Below are 15,285 nucleotides of genomic sequence, written 5' to 3' on the forward strand. Positions count from 1 at the left end.
AACACCACCACAGCGGGTGTTGCTGGGCAGCTTCAATGTGGTGCTCTTATTTTTCTCACTTTGCTTGGTGAGGTAGATTGCTTTTGTAACTTGATGGCCCTTAACATAACTAAACATTGCCTTGGCTCTTGTAGAGTGTATCCATTGTTTTCAGTGCCATGATGTCCTTGAGGAGCAGATTCCATGCATGAGCAGCTCCGCCAATGTGTGTGTTGTGAGGGTAGAACTCCTCCACTTACGACCAAGCAGCCTTCATGTTCACAGCATTGTCTGTCACCAGTGCAAATACCTCCTGTGGTCCAAGGTCATTGACTGCCTTTAGCCCATCTGTAATGTAGCGACCGGTGTGTCTGTCCCTTGTCTGCTCTGGTAGAATACTGGTTGAGGGGTGGCAATTGATGTAGTTAATTATTCCTTACCCACAAACATTCGACCACCCATCAGGGATTGTTGCAATACATTCTGCTTTCTCTATGATTTGCTTGACCTTCACTTGAACTCTGTTGAACTTTGCATTCAGCAAATGAGTAGATCAGCATGTCTGGTTGAAGGGGTGTATGCTGGCCGAAGTACATTCAGAAATCTCTGAGGGAACTTTATGCACTTGGCCATATGATTCTGCATCTTTGTTGCATTCTTCACATATTATTTGGCATAGTATTTGCAAATGTACACAGCTTTTCCTTCTACATTAGCTGCACTGAAATGTCTCCACATCATAGTGCCTGTGGCATTTTCCTCTGACTATTAGGAAAAAATAGTAAAAAACAAACCAAATCCATGTTCAGATAAATAGTTAAGCAGTTAGATTAAACAACTCCTTTGTAAGATAAATGTTTTAAAATTAAACCTGTATGGAAACAGGTGAATTAACACTCCTCAGTTAGCAGGCTCAAGCAAGCTAAAACTAACTAGCTGAAATGAGTAAGTTTAGAAATGATTTAAACACACTTTGCTGTTGGCTACTATTTACTAGTTAACAAAAAATAATTAGTCATATAAAATATATTCAACCCACCCAGTATTGTAATCAAAATTTACCAGAAAGCATGTAGCCTTGTCTCAGTGAAGTAGTGTGGGCTCAATAGCATCTCATTAGTGTGCAAGATCTTGAGAATCAGCTGTACATGTGATGGAGGAATGCACTGTGCATGCAGAGGGTTGCAAGGCCTAACATTGCCTTGTGCCCCCCCACCCCCAAAAAATGGTAAACTGTTAAAAGCAAACCATTTTGAATTTAAGCAAAATTCTCGGGCTTAACTTCCCATGAGAAATGTTCTGGAAAATTCTGTAAATTTACCAGAAGGTTTCCAACCCTTTGCAACCCTAGATGTGACTTGACTTCTAACATTAATCTGATTTATTTAATCCAGCATGTTTAATTGTTACCAGATTCTTTTTATTTACATTTTTTATCATGCAACATTTCACTCATTAGGATTTAGGGCACCACGACAGCGGTTCTTTAGTTACCATCTCCCGAATGAAACTGTTTTTACCCGCTTGGACTAAGAAATCGTGAATGTATTTACGTGAAAGGTCGTACCTCTCGAACTGGCCTCCTTGAAGGTGGTTGGGCCTTTTCGCGGCATGCTTGTAAGGCTCGGTCCAAAATGGTTCCAACAAGTCTCATACTGTTGTCTTCCTTTGTAGTTGTCCGTTATCCCGTGACTTGTCGTGTAGTCCTGAACAGAACTACAGAATTTATTTTCTTTCAATTCGCTCTTGAAATTTCCTCTTTGAAGATGGGCTAGCTAGCTGTGTAGATGGTTCCCAGTGGGGTAATAGTAATGTAATACGATGATTTGAGCAGGGTAGTAGAATGGTCCCACTTCAATTCGCTTTTCTAAATACTTAGGACAGATAATCAGCGTACCAGTTGTCTGGGAGGTCTACCAGTTGTCTGGGAGGTCTACCAGTTGTCTGGGAGGTCTACCAGTTGTCTACCTCTTGTTGAGATTGAGTTAAAACCACTTTAAATGTGAGCTGCAGCTCTACGTCTCTAGTCTAATGTTAATTCTTAACCCATTTTATAAAGTTTATAGTTTCTAAAATCACATCCCCCAACAAAAACACATTTTTCATATAGCATGCACAAGATGGAAACTTTGTACATGTAGTGTGTACTTCTCAAGTTACAGTATTTCCTTTAAAACATTTAACTTTATCACCACAAAATAACAACCAAGACGACATTAGTCTTCTTTCAGGTCACCTCTGCCCGTTCCCCACGTTCTAGATTAGAAATTTTGTTGCTTTCGAACGTGTTAGTTTCATCAAAGGCTTAAAGCACATTCCTTGGGTGAATTTGGAGAGGGGTGTTCTGTCCTTGATTTACAACTGGGCATGAGGTGTTAACCCCCACCAGCCCCCATCCCCCGCAGGTGAGAGGTGGACTTGTTGAAGTTATTTATTGCAAGCTGATCTGACCTATTTAGAGCCTCACGGGACAGTCATGACTAATGTCTCATAAGACACACACATTAGAAACCAAGGTGGTAATGGATGTTCTTTAGTCTCCAGGACCTGACGCTGTACAACCCTGAGAGGACCATCACAGTGAAGGGTTCCATCGAGGCGTGCTCCCGCGCTGAGGAGGAAGTGATGAAGAAGGTCAGGGAGTCGTATGAGAACGACGTGGCCGCAATGAATGTAGGTCCTTGTACTAACCCACTGGGGGCAATGTTGGTGGAACCAAATAATCTGGAGTTGCTCAAAATGGCACCCTACTTCAACTTTTGTGTACTATAGGGAATAAACAGGGTGTCATTTGGGATGCAACCTGGGAGATCATTGCTTTTGTTTTAGGCTGTGCAGCTACCAACATAAAAAGTGAACTTTGTACTTGAGTCGTTTATCCCAGAGAATGTTTATGTTCTTGGCTCATTTTGTCTAGTAGTAAATCTTTCTCTCTACCCAGCTCCAGTCTAACCTGATTCCAGGACTCAACCTGAATGCCTTGGGTTTGTTCCCTGGTGGTGCTCCAGGTATGGGCCCCTCCATGGGACACAACGCCCCACCTCCCGGTGCCCAGGGTGGCTACTCCTCCTTCGGGGTGAGTTTCTGCTAACCCCCCCCACCTCCCTGGGTTTACTCCACAGTGCTTCTTGGTGATGCTTAAAGATGTCCCCTCTTTACAGAGCAGTTCTGCAAGAAGAAACCTACAACAGACCAACGTCTGACTGAGAAGCCATTTTGGATCTTTCAGTGACCGTGTCTGTGTTCCTCTCTCCTTATAGAGCAGCCATTTGGGGGCAGGACAGTGACTTGGCTTTGTTATTCTCTCCTATAGAGCAGTTACTTCGGGGGCGAAGGGCCATTTTGGGCGTCTGTGCTGTCGGCGAGCAGCCAGCCCCTCTCTGTAAGTCTCCCTTCCCACAGTGCTTTGCACGGCTTCTGGCTGCTAGCTGCTGGATTGGGTAGAAAGGCAGGGCTTGCCATAGCCAAGCCCCTCCCAGTAACCTATGACCCCTAGGGATTGCCTAACTCATGTTTTGTTAATTTCCCTCAAATCTGCTGGGTGGTGGCCACAGTTTCTACTGGGTTTAGTTTGGCCTCAAATCTTCAGCTGACGAAAGTGTAGCAATTGAACACCGTGGCATGTTTAGAAGGTTACAAATGGTCGCAGATGTATCCAAACGGGCACCTTTCTATTAGACAATTTGATCTGGAACAGCCTCCTGGTGAAAAGGTTGTCTCCCATCTGGAGCCTTCTGAATGTGATCTCGGGTTGGATGACTTTACCCCCAACTGAAGTGTAATGAGTTGGTGTCCTCTAGATTAAAACCAGCAGCGCTGTCCCAAACGGCACCCTATTCCCTATAGTGCACTACTTTTGACCACAGTCACTAAATAGGGAATAGTAATCCCTGCAGGACCATGCCTCCCCGCCCCTTCATCTAAAAGATCTCACCCATTTTACTTCCCTCTAACACCAGGCATGTGCAGTGAGCCCACGCCGTTTACTGCAGGTCATCTTTTTAATACAATAATCTGTTGTAGTGTGTGTGGTGTGTGTGTGTGTGTGTGTGTGTGTGTCTAAGCCGGGTCAAGCATTCTGAAAGGGATTATCTGAGTGGTCCATCCATATACTGTGGTTTAGTTGGATGTGTTCAGTTGCTGCAGAGAAATGGAGATCCCTCTGGGAATGCTAGGTGCTGGATGCTAGATTTTCTCATCTTTCTAGAGTCAGGGTCTCTTATAGCCTGGGTGTGTCCCAATAAATCTCTCCTTCCTCACTCGTTCACTATTCCCCACTAATTTAAGTGTTGTATTGTCATGGGCAGGAGGGAATGTCCATATGCCAGTCTTTTTTTTTTTTTTCTTTCAAACCCATGAAGGGAAGTGAACAAGTGTTCACTTGGGGAGAAAGGAGAGATAATTGGGACCCACTCCACGTTCGGAAGTTGAGAATTTTGTTTAGTTCTATTCAACCTCTTCAAATGTATGTACAGTTGTTTCATGATTATGCAGTGCTATTGTGATTCTATATGCTACGGAGGGGAAAAGTTAAATTGGGATAGATTTGACTGGTTAACAAAGTTATACCTCATATTTAATAAAACACTTAGGACGTTTCCTATCAGGTCTGCTTCTGGTCTCCCTGGCAGTGTCTTAAATGACCCCCTATTCCCTCTATTTCACTGCTTTTGACCAGGGCTCATAGGGCTCTGATCCAAAGTAGTGCACTGTGTCATGACCGGGAGACACATTAGGCGGTGCACAATTGGTCCAGCATCATCCGGGTTTGGTCGGATGTCCTCGTCCCATCGTGCTCTATCGACTCCTTGTGGCGGGCCGGGGCCTCCTTTGGTCGCCAGTTGTATGGCGTTTCCTCGGACACAGTGGTGTGGCTGGCTTCCAGGTTAAGCGAGAAGTGTCTAGAAACAGTGTGGCTTGGCAGGGTTGTGTTTTGGAGGACGCATGGCTCTGGACCTCTCCCGAGTCCGTACGGGAGTTTCAGCAATGGAACAAGACCATAACTTCAGTTTGGAAATTTATGAAATTGTGGAGAAAAAGTTAATCAAAATAAAGTAGTGCTCTAAAGAGGGAATAGGGACCATTTGGAACGCCAGCTCTGTGAGGCTTCTTCCTGTGTTGCTGCATCAGTTGCTTGGTTGTGGTCAACTGGGCTGCTATTGCTGTTTGCCTGGTGTGGTCTCCTTACGGTCAGACTGGCTCTGTAGTGTTCTCATTATGGTCGTGTGGCCTCTACTGTTCCACAGGGCCAGGGGCAGCCGGAGTCGGAGACGGTCCATCTGTTCATCCCGGCGCTGGCGGTCGGAGCGCTCATCGGAAAACAGGGTCAACACATCAAGCAGCTGTCGCGCTACGCCGGAGCCTCCATTAAGGTGAGGGACTTAACTGACAGGAGGGGTTTGAGCTGCATCTCAATAACTTAAAATAACTTCTCATATCATTTTGTTCTTTTCGCCTATTCTCCCCCCTCCATTTTAGATCAGTGCAGATGAAGTCCGTGTCGTAGATGCAAACCAGGTATTTTAATTTTGAATATTCAGATTCCTTTTTCGTCTTATATCCATCAATCCTCTCAGATCTCCAACTGCATATTGGATTAGAGCTCCAGTTCAGATTGGATTTGGGTGGTGCCCTCTTCAGGCTGTTATGATGCACCCCTGATGGGGTAAAGGGAAGCAGTGGGACCTGATTTAGGTCAAGTGTGTTAACGTGTTATGTCCCTCCCCTCAGGTAGCACCTCCAGACGGCATGGACGCCAAGCAGAGGATGGTGATCATCGCGGGACCACCAGAGGCCCAATTCAAGGTAGGAGCCCTTGGGAGCCCTGTCGCTTTCTTCACCAGCTATGCCGTGTCCAATACCCACAACACCAGAGGAAAAGCCTTGTATTTTTTGCTCCCAGAAATCCATAGAACAAAATCGTAGTCTGTACAGTTAACTGGCTAGCTGACTAAATCTGGCACATTCACAGATGTTGATTGATGCCCCAGTCAAGTTAATTAAGATATTTTGAAGATGAAGACTCTTGAATCAAGGGTTGTGGAAATTCCTCTGACTCTTGGCCCTGTTCCAGGCTCAGGGTCGTATCTTTGGGAAGCTAAAGGAGGAGAACTTCTTTGGGCCTAAGGAGGAGGTGAAACTGGAGGCACACATCAAGGTGCCCTCCTTCGCTGCTGGGCGTGTCATCGGCAAGGGAGGCAAAACGGTAGGCAGACTCCTGTGTGTGACTATGGTTGCCAGATGTATTCTAATTCTGCTGCAGAATAATTGAAAGCACCACCTATTACCTAGGCTGTAATATGAATGGATCTTTTATGTTTTCTCCACTTCTCACAATCCCCCCAGGTGAATGAGCTGCAGAACCTGACCAGTGCTGAGGTGGTGGTCCCCAGAGACCAGACGCCTGATGAGAATGACCAGGTCATCGTCAAAATCACTGGACACTTCTATGCAAGCCAGGTATGTTACACTTCAAGTGAAGTTTGATTCGTGTATTTTTTAAATTGCAACAGCAAATAATAATGATGTTCTGAAAGGATCAGATGGATTGATCTATCATTTCAAGGATGTTCCTCCAGCCCTGTCACTGGGCAAGGCAGTGTCTGCTAGTGGCACTGAGTCATATCTGGCAGGGGGATATTCATCCCAGTCAGCTCTGGTAGCAGTGGGTTAAAAGGTTCATGCTGAAACTGACCATCTAGAATGTGCTTTAGGGATTAACCTCTAGCGTCGAGCAATCCCGTATCCGGGAGCGTAATCATAGCCTCAAGCTCATTACCATAACGCAACGTTAACTATTCATGAAAATCGCTAATGAAATTAAATAAATATATTGGCTCACAAGCTTAGCCTTTTGTTAACAACACTGTCATCTCAGATTTTCAAAATATGCTTTTCAACCATAGCTACACAAGCATTTGTGTAAGAGTATTGATAGCTAGCATAGCATTAAGCCTAGCATTCAGCAGGCAACATTTTCACGAAAACAAGAAAAGCATTTAAATAAAATCATTTACCTTTGAAGAACTTTGGATGTTTTCAATGAGGAGACTCTGTTAGATAGCAAATGTTCAGTTTTTTCAAAAATATTACTTGTGTAGGAGAAATCACTCCGTTTTGTTCATCACGTTTGGCTAAGAAAAAAATCTGAAAATGCAGTCTCTACAACGCCGAACTTTTTACCAAATTAACTCCATAATATCGACAAACATGGCAAATGTTGTTTAGAATCAATCATCAAGGTGTTTTTCACATATCTATTCGATGATAAATCATTCGTGGCCGCTGTGTTTCTCCTCGAAGCAAACTAAAAATACACGCAGCTGGAGATTACGCAATAATTGCAACGGAGGACACCAAGCGGCCACCTGGTAGATGTAGTCTCTTAACCTGTTACTCCTACCCTCTACTTTTTTGAACATTCTGTTAAAAATCGCGCAACATTTCAGCGCCCTGCTGCTCATGCCAGGAATATAGTATATGCATATGATTAGTATGTGTGGATAGAAAACACTCAGACGTTTATAAAACTGGTTAAATCACAGCTGTGACTATAACAGGATGTGCGTTTCATCGAAAAGCGCAGGAAAATCTGATCACTGAAAATGGAAATGTATATCCATCCGCCACTTCAACCCATTGATAAAGGCGAACCACAATAAATGGGGCTGAGGTTGCAATACCTACAGCTTCCACATGATGTCAAGTCTTGTCATTTGCCTAGGCTTTGTTTCTTGGTCAAACGAAGAAGAGACAAGCCATTTGTTCAAGTCTCCGACCGGATATTTTGGTTGAGAATATACATCGCCTTGTGATCAATTTGGTTGCTTATTAACGTGTACTAATACCTAAAGTTACATTACAAAAGTATTTCGAAGTGTTTTGTGAAAGTTTATCGTCGACTTTTTTAATTTAAAAAAATGATGCTACGTTATAAGACGCTATTTTTTTGTTGTTTATCACAGTCTTCATAGATCGATATCTAGGCTATATATGGACCGATTTAATCGAAAGAAAGACCCAATAGTTATTATGGGAAATCTAGGAGTGCCAACAAAGATGGTCAAAGGTAATGAATGTTTTATATTTTATTTGTGCGTTTTGTGTAGCGACGACTATGCTAATTATTTTGTTTACGTCCCCTGCGGGTCTTTTGGGGTGTTACATGCTATCAGATAATAGCTTCTCATGCTTTCGCCGAAAAGCATTTTAAAAATCTGACTTGTTGCCTGGATTCACACAGAGTGTCGCTTTAATTCAATACCCTGCATGTGTATTTTAATGAACGTTTGAGTTTTAACTAGTACTATTAGCATTTAGCGTAGCGCATTTGCATTTCCAGATGTCTAGATGGGACGCCTGCGTGTCAGGTAGGAGCAAGAGGTTAAGGTCAATCTTCCAATGATTTGCCTACAAATGCGTCACAATGCTGTCGACACCTTGGAGAAACGACAGTCTAAGCTCATTCGTGACCCATACACAGCCATATAAGGAGACATTGGAACACAGCACATTCAAAATCTGGGGCACTTCCCGTTTGAAATTTCATCTTGGTTTCGCCTGTAGCATTAGTTCTGTGGAACTCACAGACAATATCTTTGCAGTTTTGGAAACGTCAGTGTTTTCTTTCCAAAGCTGTCAATTATATGCATATTCGCATCTTTTCGTGACAAAATATCTTGTTTAAAATGGTAATGTTTTTTTTTATCCATAAATTAAAAGAGCGCCCCCTATATCCAAGAAGTTAACATGGGTAACGAGGATCCTGAGACTGAAAAAATATATAATGACAAGACTTGGGATATTACAGCATTTGGCACTAATGCAATTCCACAAAATACACAACATGAACAGCATCAGATAATAAAATGGTGCATTATCCAAGCGGGTTGTCCCATGGAAGCCTTTAGCCCAGCATATTTAATTCACACAGTCTGCATTCATTCAAAGTACACACATTGACACTGCCGGACTGCACAAGCGACCCAAATGCAGTTCATAATCCCTACAGGAAACGCCTGCAGTAGAACCTATAGCTGTTATTGTGACACTTCAAACAGTCACAAGTTTGAGTCTATGCATCTCTGTCAGACATGAAGTCTGGAAGCATTTTCCCTCTGAATGATCTTCTCCTGTCCTACAGCCTAGGCTCTCTTCCTATCCAATTCCACTGTAACCCAAAATCCTGACTCCTGTCTCACATGAAGATTCCTAACTTCATTCTGTAATATATAGGTTGCGTTATCAAAGCACACCTCTTGCCTTTGCACATCAAAATACCACTGTAACATTTCTCCTGTACTTGCTGCCCGTATGAGAGCTTCGGTAGAGCAGGTGTGATGAACAAACTGTACGAGTAGATATGGATATTTTTAAAGCAGAGTTGATATTTAAACTATTTTCACTCCCCAGTTATGCATGAGCTGAACTGCTATCTGTATAATCAACTCGATTTTGACAAAAATAGAATCTGTCATTCTTTGGAGGTTATCTAGCAAGCTTCGCAACTTTTGTAATTTGACTGCCGTTAAGTTTGATTGGCTAACGCTATACTCTGGGTGTGTCCTGAGTGTGCTCTGTCGATCGCCTACTCCTGAAATGCTCTGAATTGAAGAACATGGTAATGCTCAATTTATGAATGTCCTGTTTCACAATTCATAACGTAATGAAAAATGGTTACTCTTATCATGACTGAATCTGTTTTAATTTGCTCTGAAATGTTGCCATAGTGGTGCTGACAAGGTGGCGCAGCACCCCTCTTTGGGGAGAACCCTGGCATGTCGGCCATATCTTGATTTTTAAATGCTTTAAGTGGGCACTTCCGATTTGAGGTATTTCCCAGGGCTCTCGTGATATATATGAATTATTCCCAGTATTGTAACTTGGTAGGTTCTCTAAAATATGAATCCCTACTGTAGGGTAAAGAGAGTATAGTTGTGTGCTGTAGGGCAGGGGTTCCCAAACTTCTTCACTCTGGCCCCTTCCAGCATTGTGGAACATCCTGCACCCCCATGTGTGCGTGCATGCACCCCATCTATCTATGGGCACAAATTGTTCACACCCCCTCATGTTGCAGGTTCCAATCTTATTTCCTGTAATTATATACATTTTGCCGTGTTGTGTGTGTGTGTGTGTGTGAGATATTTGAGTGACTCAAACATAACAACAATCTATGGGCTAAAAACCGTTAGCTGACATGGGCTAGTTGATCTGGACATTTCTGACATGTTATAAATATCGCTACGGTATGCAATGACTGACATGAAACGAACATTGATGCACTAGCCAATTTTGAAATTGTACCGTGTGCATTCTACTATTAAAACTTGCAAGAGTAAGTTGAAAGCTGGACTGAGTTCCTTCAAAAAGATGAATTGGGAACCACTGCTGTAGGGGAAAGGGAGTATAGTTGGGTTGTTGAACCTTCGTAAAGCCAACAGATGTGGTTTGAGTAAAATGTACAATGTCTGCTTCCTTATGTAATGATTGTCCACCATACTGCTTCACAGCTGTGTAGCATTAACCAATGTCTGCATCTGAAATGGCACCCTATTCCTTATCAAGGGCACTAGTTTTGACCAGGGTTGTGCTCCAAACTATTCAGATCCTTTTGGATTTCTTCATTTTATTTTTACAAAGTGGTATTTAATTATTTTCTTGTCAATTCTAAATTGGTTCAGGAGTAAAATGTGGCTTAACTAATCAAAAAGTCTACATGGAAATGATAGGGGTGGATATGATTTTTAAATAAAGGTGAAATAAAATAAGTTACCATTCCTCTGCCCCCCCCCCATACATTTATAAGGTCCCTCAGTTAAGTAGCGAATGTCAAGCACAGAATCAATTACAAAGACCAGGGGAAAAAATGTCATAAGACTCATAAAGGGCAGTGATTGGTAGATGGTTAACAATAACAAATGAGACATTGAATCTCTTTAAGCATGATAAAGTTATGCTGTGGATGATGTATTAAACCACCCAGACCCATCAAAGATGAAGTCGTCCTACTGAACTGAGCTGCAGGACCGGAATGAAGCTGCTCGGGGACGTCACCATGAGGCCATTGGGTGGTTCTAAGAGCTACTGTTAAGTGGCTGTGACGGGAGAGCTAAGGATGGATCAACATTGTAGTGGCTCTACAATAATGACCTCAATGACAGTGAAAAGAACACTAACAAGTTACAATTATTCTGAACATGCATCTTGCATGCAACAAGGTACTAAAGTAATACTGGGGAAAAACATGGCAAAGGAACACACTTTTTGGCCTAAATGCAGAGCCTTTTGTTTGTGGCAAATGGTCTTATTTTGAAGCACGGTAGTGGCTGCATCATGGTATGGGTCTGCTTGAAATCTGCAAATACTGGGGAGTTTTTCAAGATGAATAGAAATGTGGTGGAGCTAAGCTAAGGCAAAATCCTAGAGGAAAACCTGCTTTCCACCAGACACTGGGAGATTAATTCACCTGTCAGTAGGACATTAACCTACAACACAAAGTCAAATCTACACAAGTTGCCTAACAAGAAGACCTAGAATGTTCTGAAGTGGTTAAGTTAGTATTTCAATCAGATTAATGTCAAAACTATGCCAGTACTTCAAAATTGCTGTCTAGCAATTATCCCCAACATCTTGACAGAGCTTGAAGCATTTTGAAAAGGGACAAATATTGTACAATCCCAAGACACAGCTGTAATGGCTACCAAAGGTGTCTGACATGTATGGACTCAGGAAACTGAATACTAATGCAACCGACATTTATCTTTAATATATGCTAGAGTATTTTGTGTAGATTGTTGATGAATCCATTTTAATCCCACTTTGTAACACAATGTGAAGAAATCCAAGGGATCTGAATACTTTTGCAAGGCAGTGTATATAAGGAATATGGTGTCATTTCAGTACTATAGGGTGTCATTTCAGTACTATAGGGTGTCATTTCAGTACTATAGGGTGCCGTTTCTGAAGCCACCACATTAACCTTGGTGAATTCTTTATTCTACTTACCTTAGAAGAATTGGCTGTGTGCATGCCAGAGTTAGATGAGGTTCCTGACCTTTGCCCTTTGACCTCTCCCCAGCTGGCCCAGAGGAAGATCCAGGAGATATTATCCCATGTGAGGCGGCAACAACAGCCAAAACCATCACCCCGTGGGGACGGGCTCGCCCGGCCCTCCCGGAAGTAGACCTGGGGACCCGTGACTGAACCGCCCGAAGACAGAGCAGAGACCAGAGGGGTAAACACGGGCAGGGACGACGCGCTCATCTCAGGGGTTAAGGGTCATGGGTACCTGACTGTACACCCCATACCCCTCAATAACCTCCTTGACCAACATCAGTGTGGATAGAACTTAACCCCCCCCCCCCACACCAAAAAAAAATCACCTCACCTCTCTGTGATTATACTTCAGAGGGCTCCAACATTGTCACACACCCTCTCACCACACGGATGGGTCCTGATTGGTTCCTTTTTGTAGACAACACCAAGACATAAGAATTATCCCCCTCCCTGGTGTGGTAACACTCACCATCTCACATGTTGATGACAGGTGTTCATTTTGACACTCGTTTCAGTTTTTACCTTTTTTATTTAGAATTTTGTTTTTCGCCCTGGATGAAGTGTTTGTTTAATTGGTTGAAGCTTTCTCTCCTGAGTTTTCTGTGGAAAGAAAAAGGCATTGCTCTGAGTCCTGGTAGGATGATGAAAGATTACGGGAAGGGGTTTAGACAGATGGGCAGGGCTAGGGGTAATACTCTTGTTTGATTGGACAGGAGCCCCAGCGGTGGTTTAATGGGGTGCCCCTGTGCTGGTATTGATAGTGGCATTTTATAAATTCGGATGCATTTTATAGATATATAAATATATATTTAGAGTTGAGGATAAGTTAACACTTAAGGGACGTGTTGAACAGTGTTGGCCAGGAAAACGAATTTAATATGCATTTTACTGAACTACCTCAGGATCTCTAGTACCTCAAGAAGACGACGAGAAAAAAAATAAGAAAATTGATATATATAATATATATATGAGAAAAAAAATCATTTTTTAAAATTTGCTTTGTGGTATTTTGTATACTTTATAAAGCGAATAGTTCTTGAACATTTTTATTTTTTTAAGAAAATTAACAATTTGGTCAGCTGCCAACTGACCTTGCCTTCAACTCTAGTGCTCTCCAGCAGCATCAACGTGACGACGGTGGCCCTGTACATAGTCTGTCTGTACATAGAGCCAAGGGCGGAGTTGGCGCTCAACTCAGTTGGCTGCTGATGGGAGTATCAAGAGAATACATCACCTCAGTTTTCCTGAGGAATCCACCATCTTCTGAAAACTACAAAAAGCACGTCTATATTAGAGTAATGCCGATTCATGCCATCCGTACATACTGCAGCGACGCCGTTTAGTTTGGGGATTCTGACACTTATTGTTGACGGTACGTTTAAATGTTTTTTCTGTCTTCCTGGAAGGGCAATGGGAGGGGCCTGAGCACTGAGTTCTCTCTCTGTTGCCTTCATAGAAATAGACACAGCAGAGCAGCACGGTCTGTTTGTTGTTTTTCTGTTACCTGCTTAGGCCTTGAACCATCAGTCTCAAATTGTCTTATAGTGAAATACATGGGGAATAGGGTGAAATGTGGAAGTTACTCCAAGTTTCTTACAGGTGGAAGTGCGGTCCACAGCCTGATGGGTTTAAAAAAAGAGCGACTTTGCAGTGGCCCCAGTAGCCGCCGAGTCAGTCTGTTAGTGTAGTTTACTGCATGGTGAAGGTAGGGGGAGTCACACTGATTGATGCCTTTATGGAATCTACTGTAACTGTTTAACCAGCAGCAGCAGCTGTAACCTTTGATTGAAGTGAGAGAAAGCAGTTCAAATTAGTATTCATTACAAAAAGCCAAACTGCACACAACGTTTTACTAAATTAACCCTGTTTGGGACGTGGAAGATACGTTTTTAAAAAATCCAACAACAAAGAAATACTATACCAAGTTTATCCTTTATTTTTTATGCAGAATGTAAATATGTTTTGATTGTGGTAAAAGTGCTTGAGTGTATCCATTCTTCCACAATAGAACGCTGTCTACCTCAGCCAAGGGGGGGTTTGTGGCGGCATGCGCCCTCACCTCCCCCTAGCGCTCGCTCCCATACACCACCTAGCGCCCACGCCCTCACCCCTCACCCCGCCTAGCGCCCACGCCCTCACCCCCCCAGTGCCCACGCACTCGCTCCGACACTTCAGTCTCCCCCCAACACTTCTCTGCATGGGCACGTACGTGCGCACACAGTCCAACCTCGCGCTTACGTACATGAGGGGCACAAGTGACGTTTACCCCCCCCCCCACCTCGTCATCTGTTTTTTGATCTACCTCTTTAGAAACACATTTTGAATTAGAGGCATACTTCTATTTATTAGATTTGGGTTCTTCTCCCGCTGTCCCCCCCTTCTGCTGTCCCCCCCTTCTGCTGTCTCCCCTTCCGCTTTCCCAGATATAAATGAAAATTAACAAATCATGTTGTACACTTTTTAGAATTTAAAGGAATAATTGAAAGTGATCCGAAATATTTCCTTTGCTAGCAATTTATATAATCTACTCTTTGCTTAATTGATTGAAAATCCTCAAACAGCTTTTTCTGCTTTTATTTTTGGTAGTGGCTTCCATGTATTGAACTTTCTTGCTTGGGTTTTTTGTGAAAAAAGGTCTTTTCACCCGTGCAGTTTTTTGATTCAGTGAATGGACGATAAGTAAAAAATAATTATAAACTGTTAAAAAATATATATATTTAAAAGGGGCCTGCCTTTTGTTTCTGGTTTGACACTAACAATAAATACTGTCTTTCTTACCTTTGTCTTCACGAATGCTACATTAATTTGATAGCGATTTCTTCTGTTAGTATTTTCTTCGATGTGTAACATGGAAATTCATGTTTGTGGGGAAACTGGAGGGACTGGGTTAGGGAGTCCCTCTTTTTGGAAAAGTGGTCTGCTTTAGGCACGATGCCCCCTCTGTGAACATGCTTGTGCCCCTTCACATCGCTCAACTTGTCAAACGCCTCTGAATAAAAACTAAGTGACATTGGCTCCCATGTCTTTCACTTTATTTCTCAAGTATTTTTCCATCTACTGGAAGATGCACTTTTTCTAAATGTTTTGTGTAATTTAACCTTTTGTTAAAGCGGAAGTCCAGGATATTACAACTTGACGTAAATGGTCCCTCACCCTGAAAGTAGTTTACCGGCCAGGAGAAACCGTAATCTATGGTTTGGTTTTCTCTAAATGGCCACTACATATTCTAGCTACCGCTAGCAAACCATTTTA

The 15,285-nt window shown here is 42.7% G+C and overlaps 1 protein-coding gene across 3 annotated transcripts in view; it reads left to right on the plus strand.

The window, feature by feature from the left end:
- LOC118397949 (insulin-like growth factor 2 mRNA-binding protein 3) overlaps positions 1-15,046 on the plus strand; it is a 39,592-nt gene extending 24,546 nt beyond the window's left edge. For 2 of the 3 annotated variants that reach the window (XM_035792810.2, XM_035792812.2), the window contains exons 9-17: positions 2,517-2,652; positions 2,921-3,055; positions 3,293-3,361; positions 5,226-5,351; positions 5,458-5,496; positions 5,710-5,784; positions 6,053-6,184; positions 6,325-6,438; positions 12,056-15,046. In XM_035792810.2, coding sequence (XP_035648703.1) covers positions 2,517-2,652; positions 2,921-3,055; positions 3,293-3,361; positions 5,226-5,351; positions 5,458-5,496; positions 5,710-5,784; positions 6,053-6,184; positions 6,325-6,438; positions 12,056-12,160 — 931 coding nt within the window. In that variant the 3' untranslated portion in view covers positions 12,161-15,046. The remainder of the gene's footprint in view (positions 1-2,516; positions 2,653-2,920; positions 3,056-3,292; positions 3,362-5,225; positions 5,352-5,457; positions 5,497-5,709; positions 5,785-6,052; positions 6,185-6,324; positions 6,439-12,055) is intronic. The other variant, XM_035792811.2, reaches the window with a different exon arrangement.
- The last annotated feature ends 239 nt before the right edge of the window (positions 15,047-15,285 follow it).

The sequence above is a fragment of the Oncorhynchus keta genome, chromosome 19 (assembly GCF_023373465.1).
Source record: "Oncorhynchus keta strain PuntledgeMale-10-30-2019 chromosome 19, Oket_V2, whole genome shotgun sequence".
Classification (NCBI taxonomy): domain Eukaryota; kingdom Metazoa; phylum Chordata; class Actinopteri; order Salmoniformes; family Salmonidae; genus Oncorhynchus; species Oncorhynchus keta.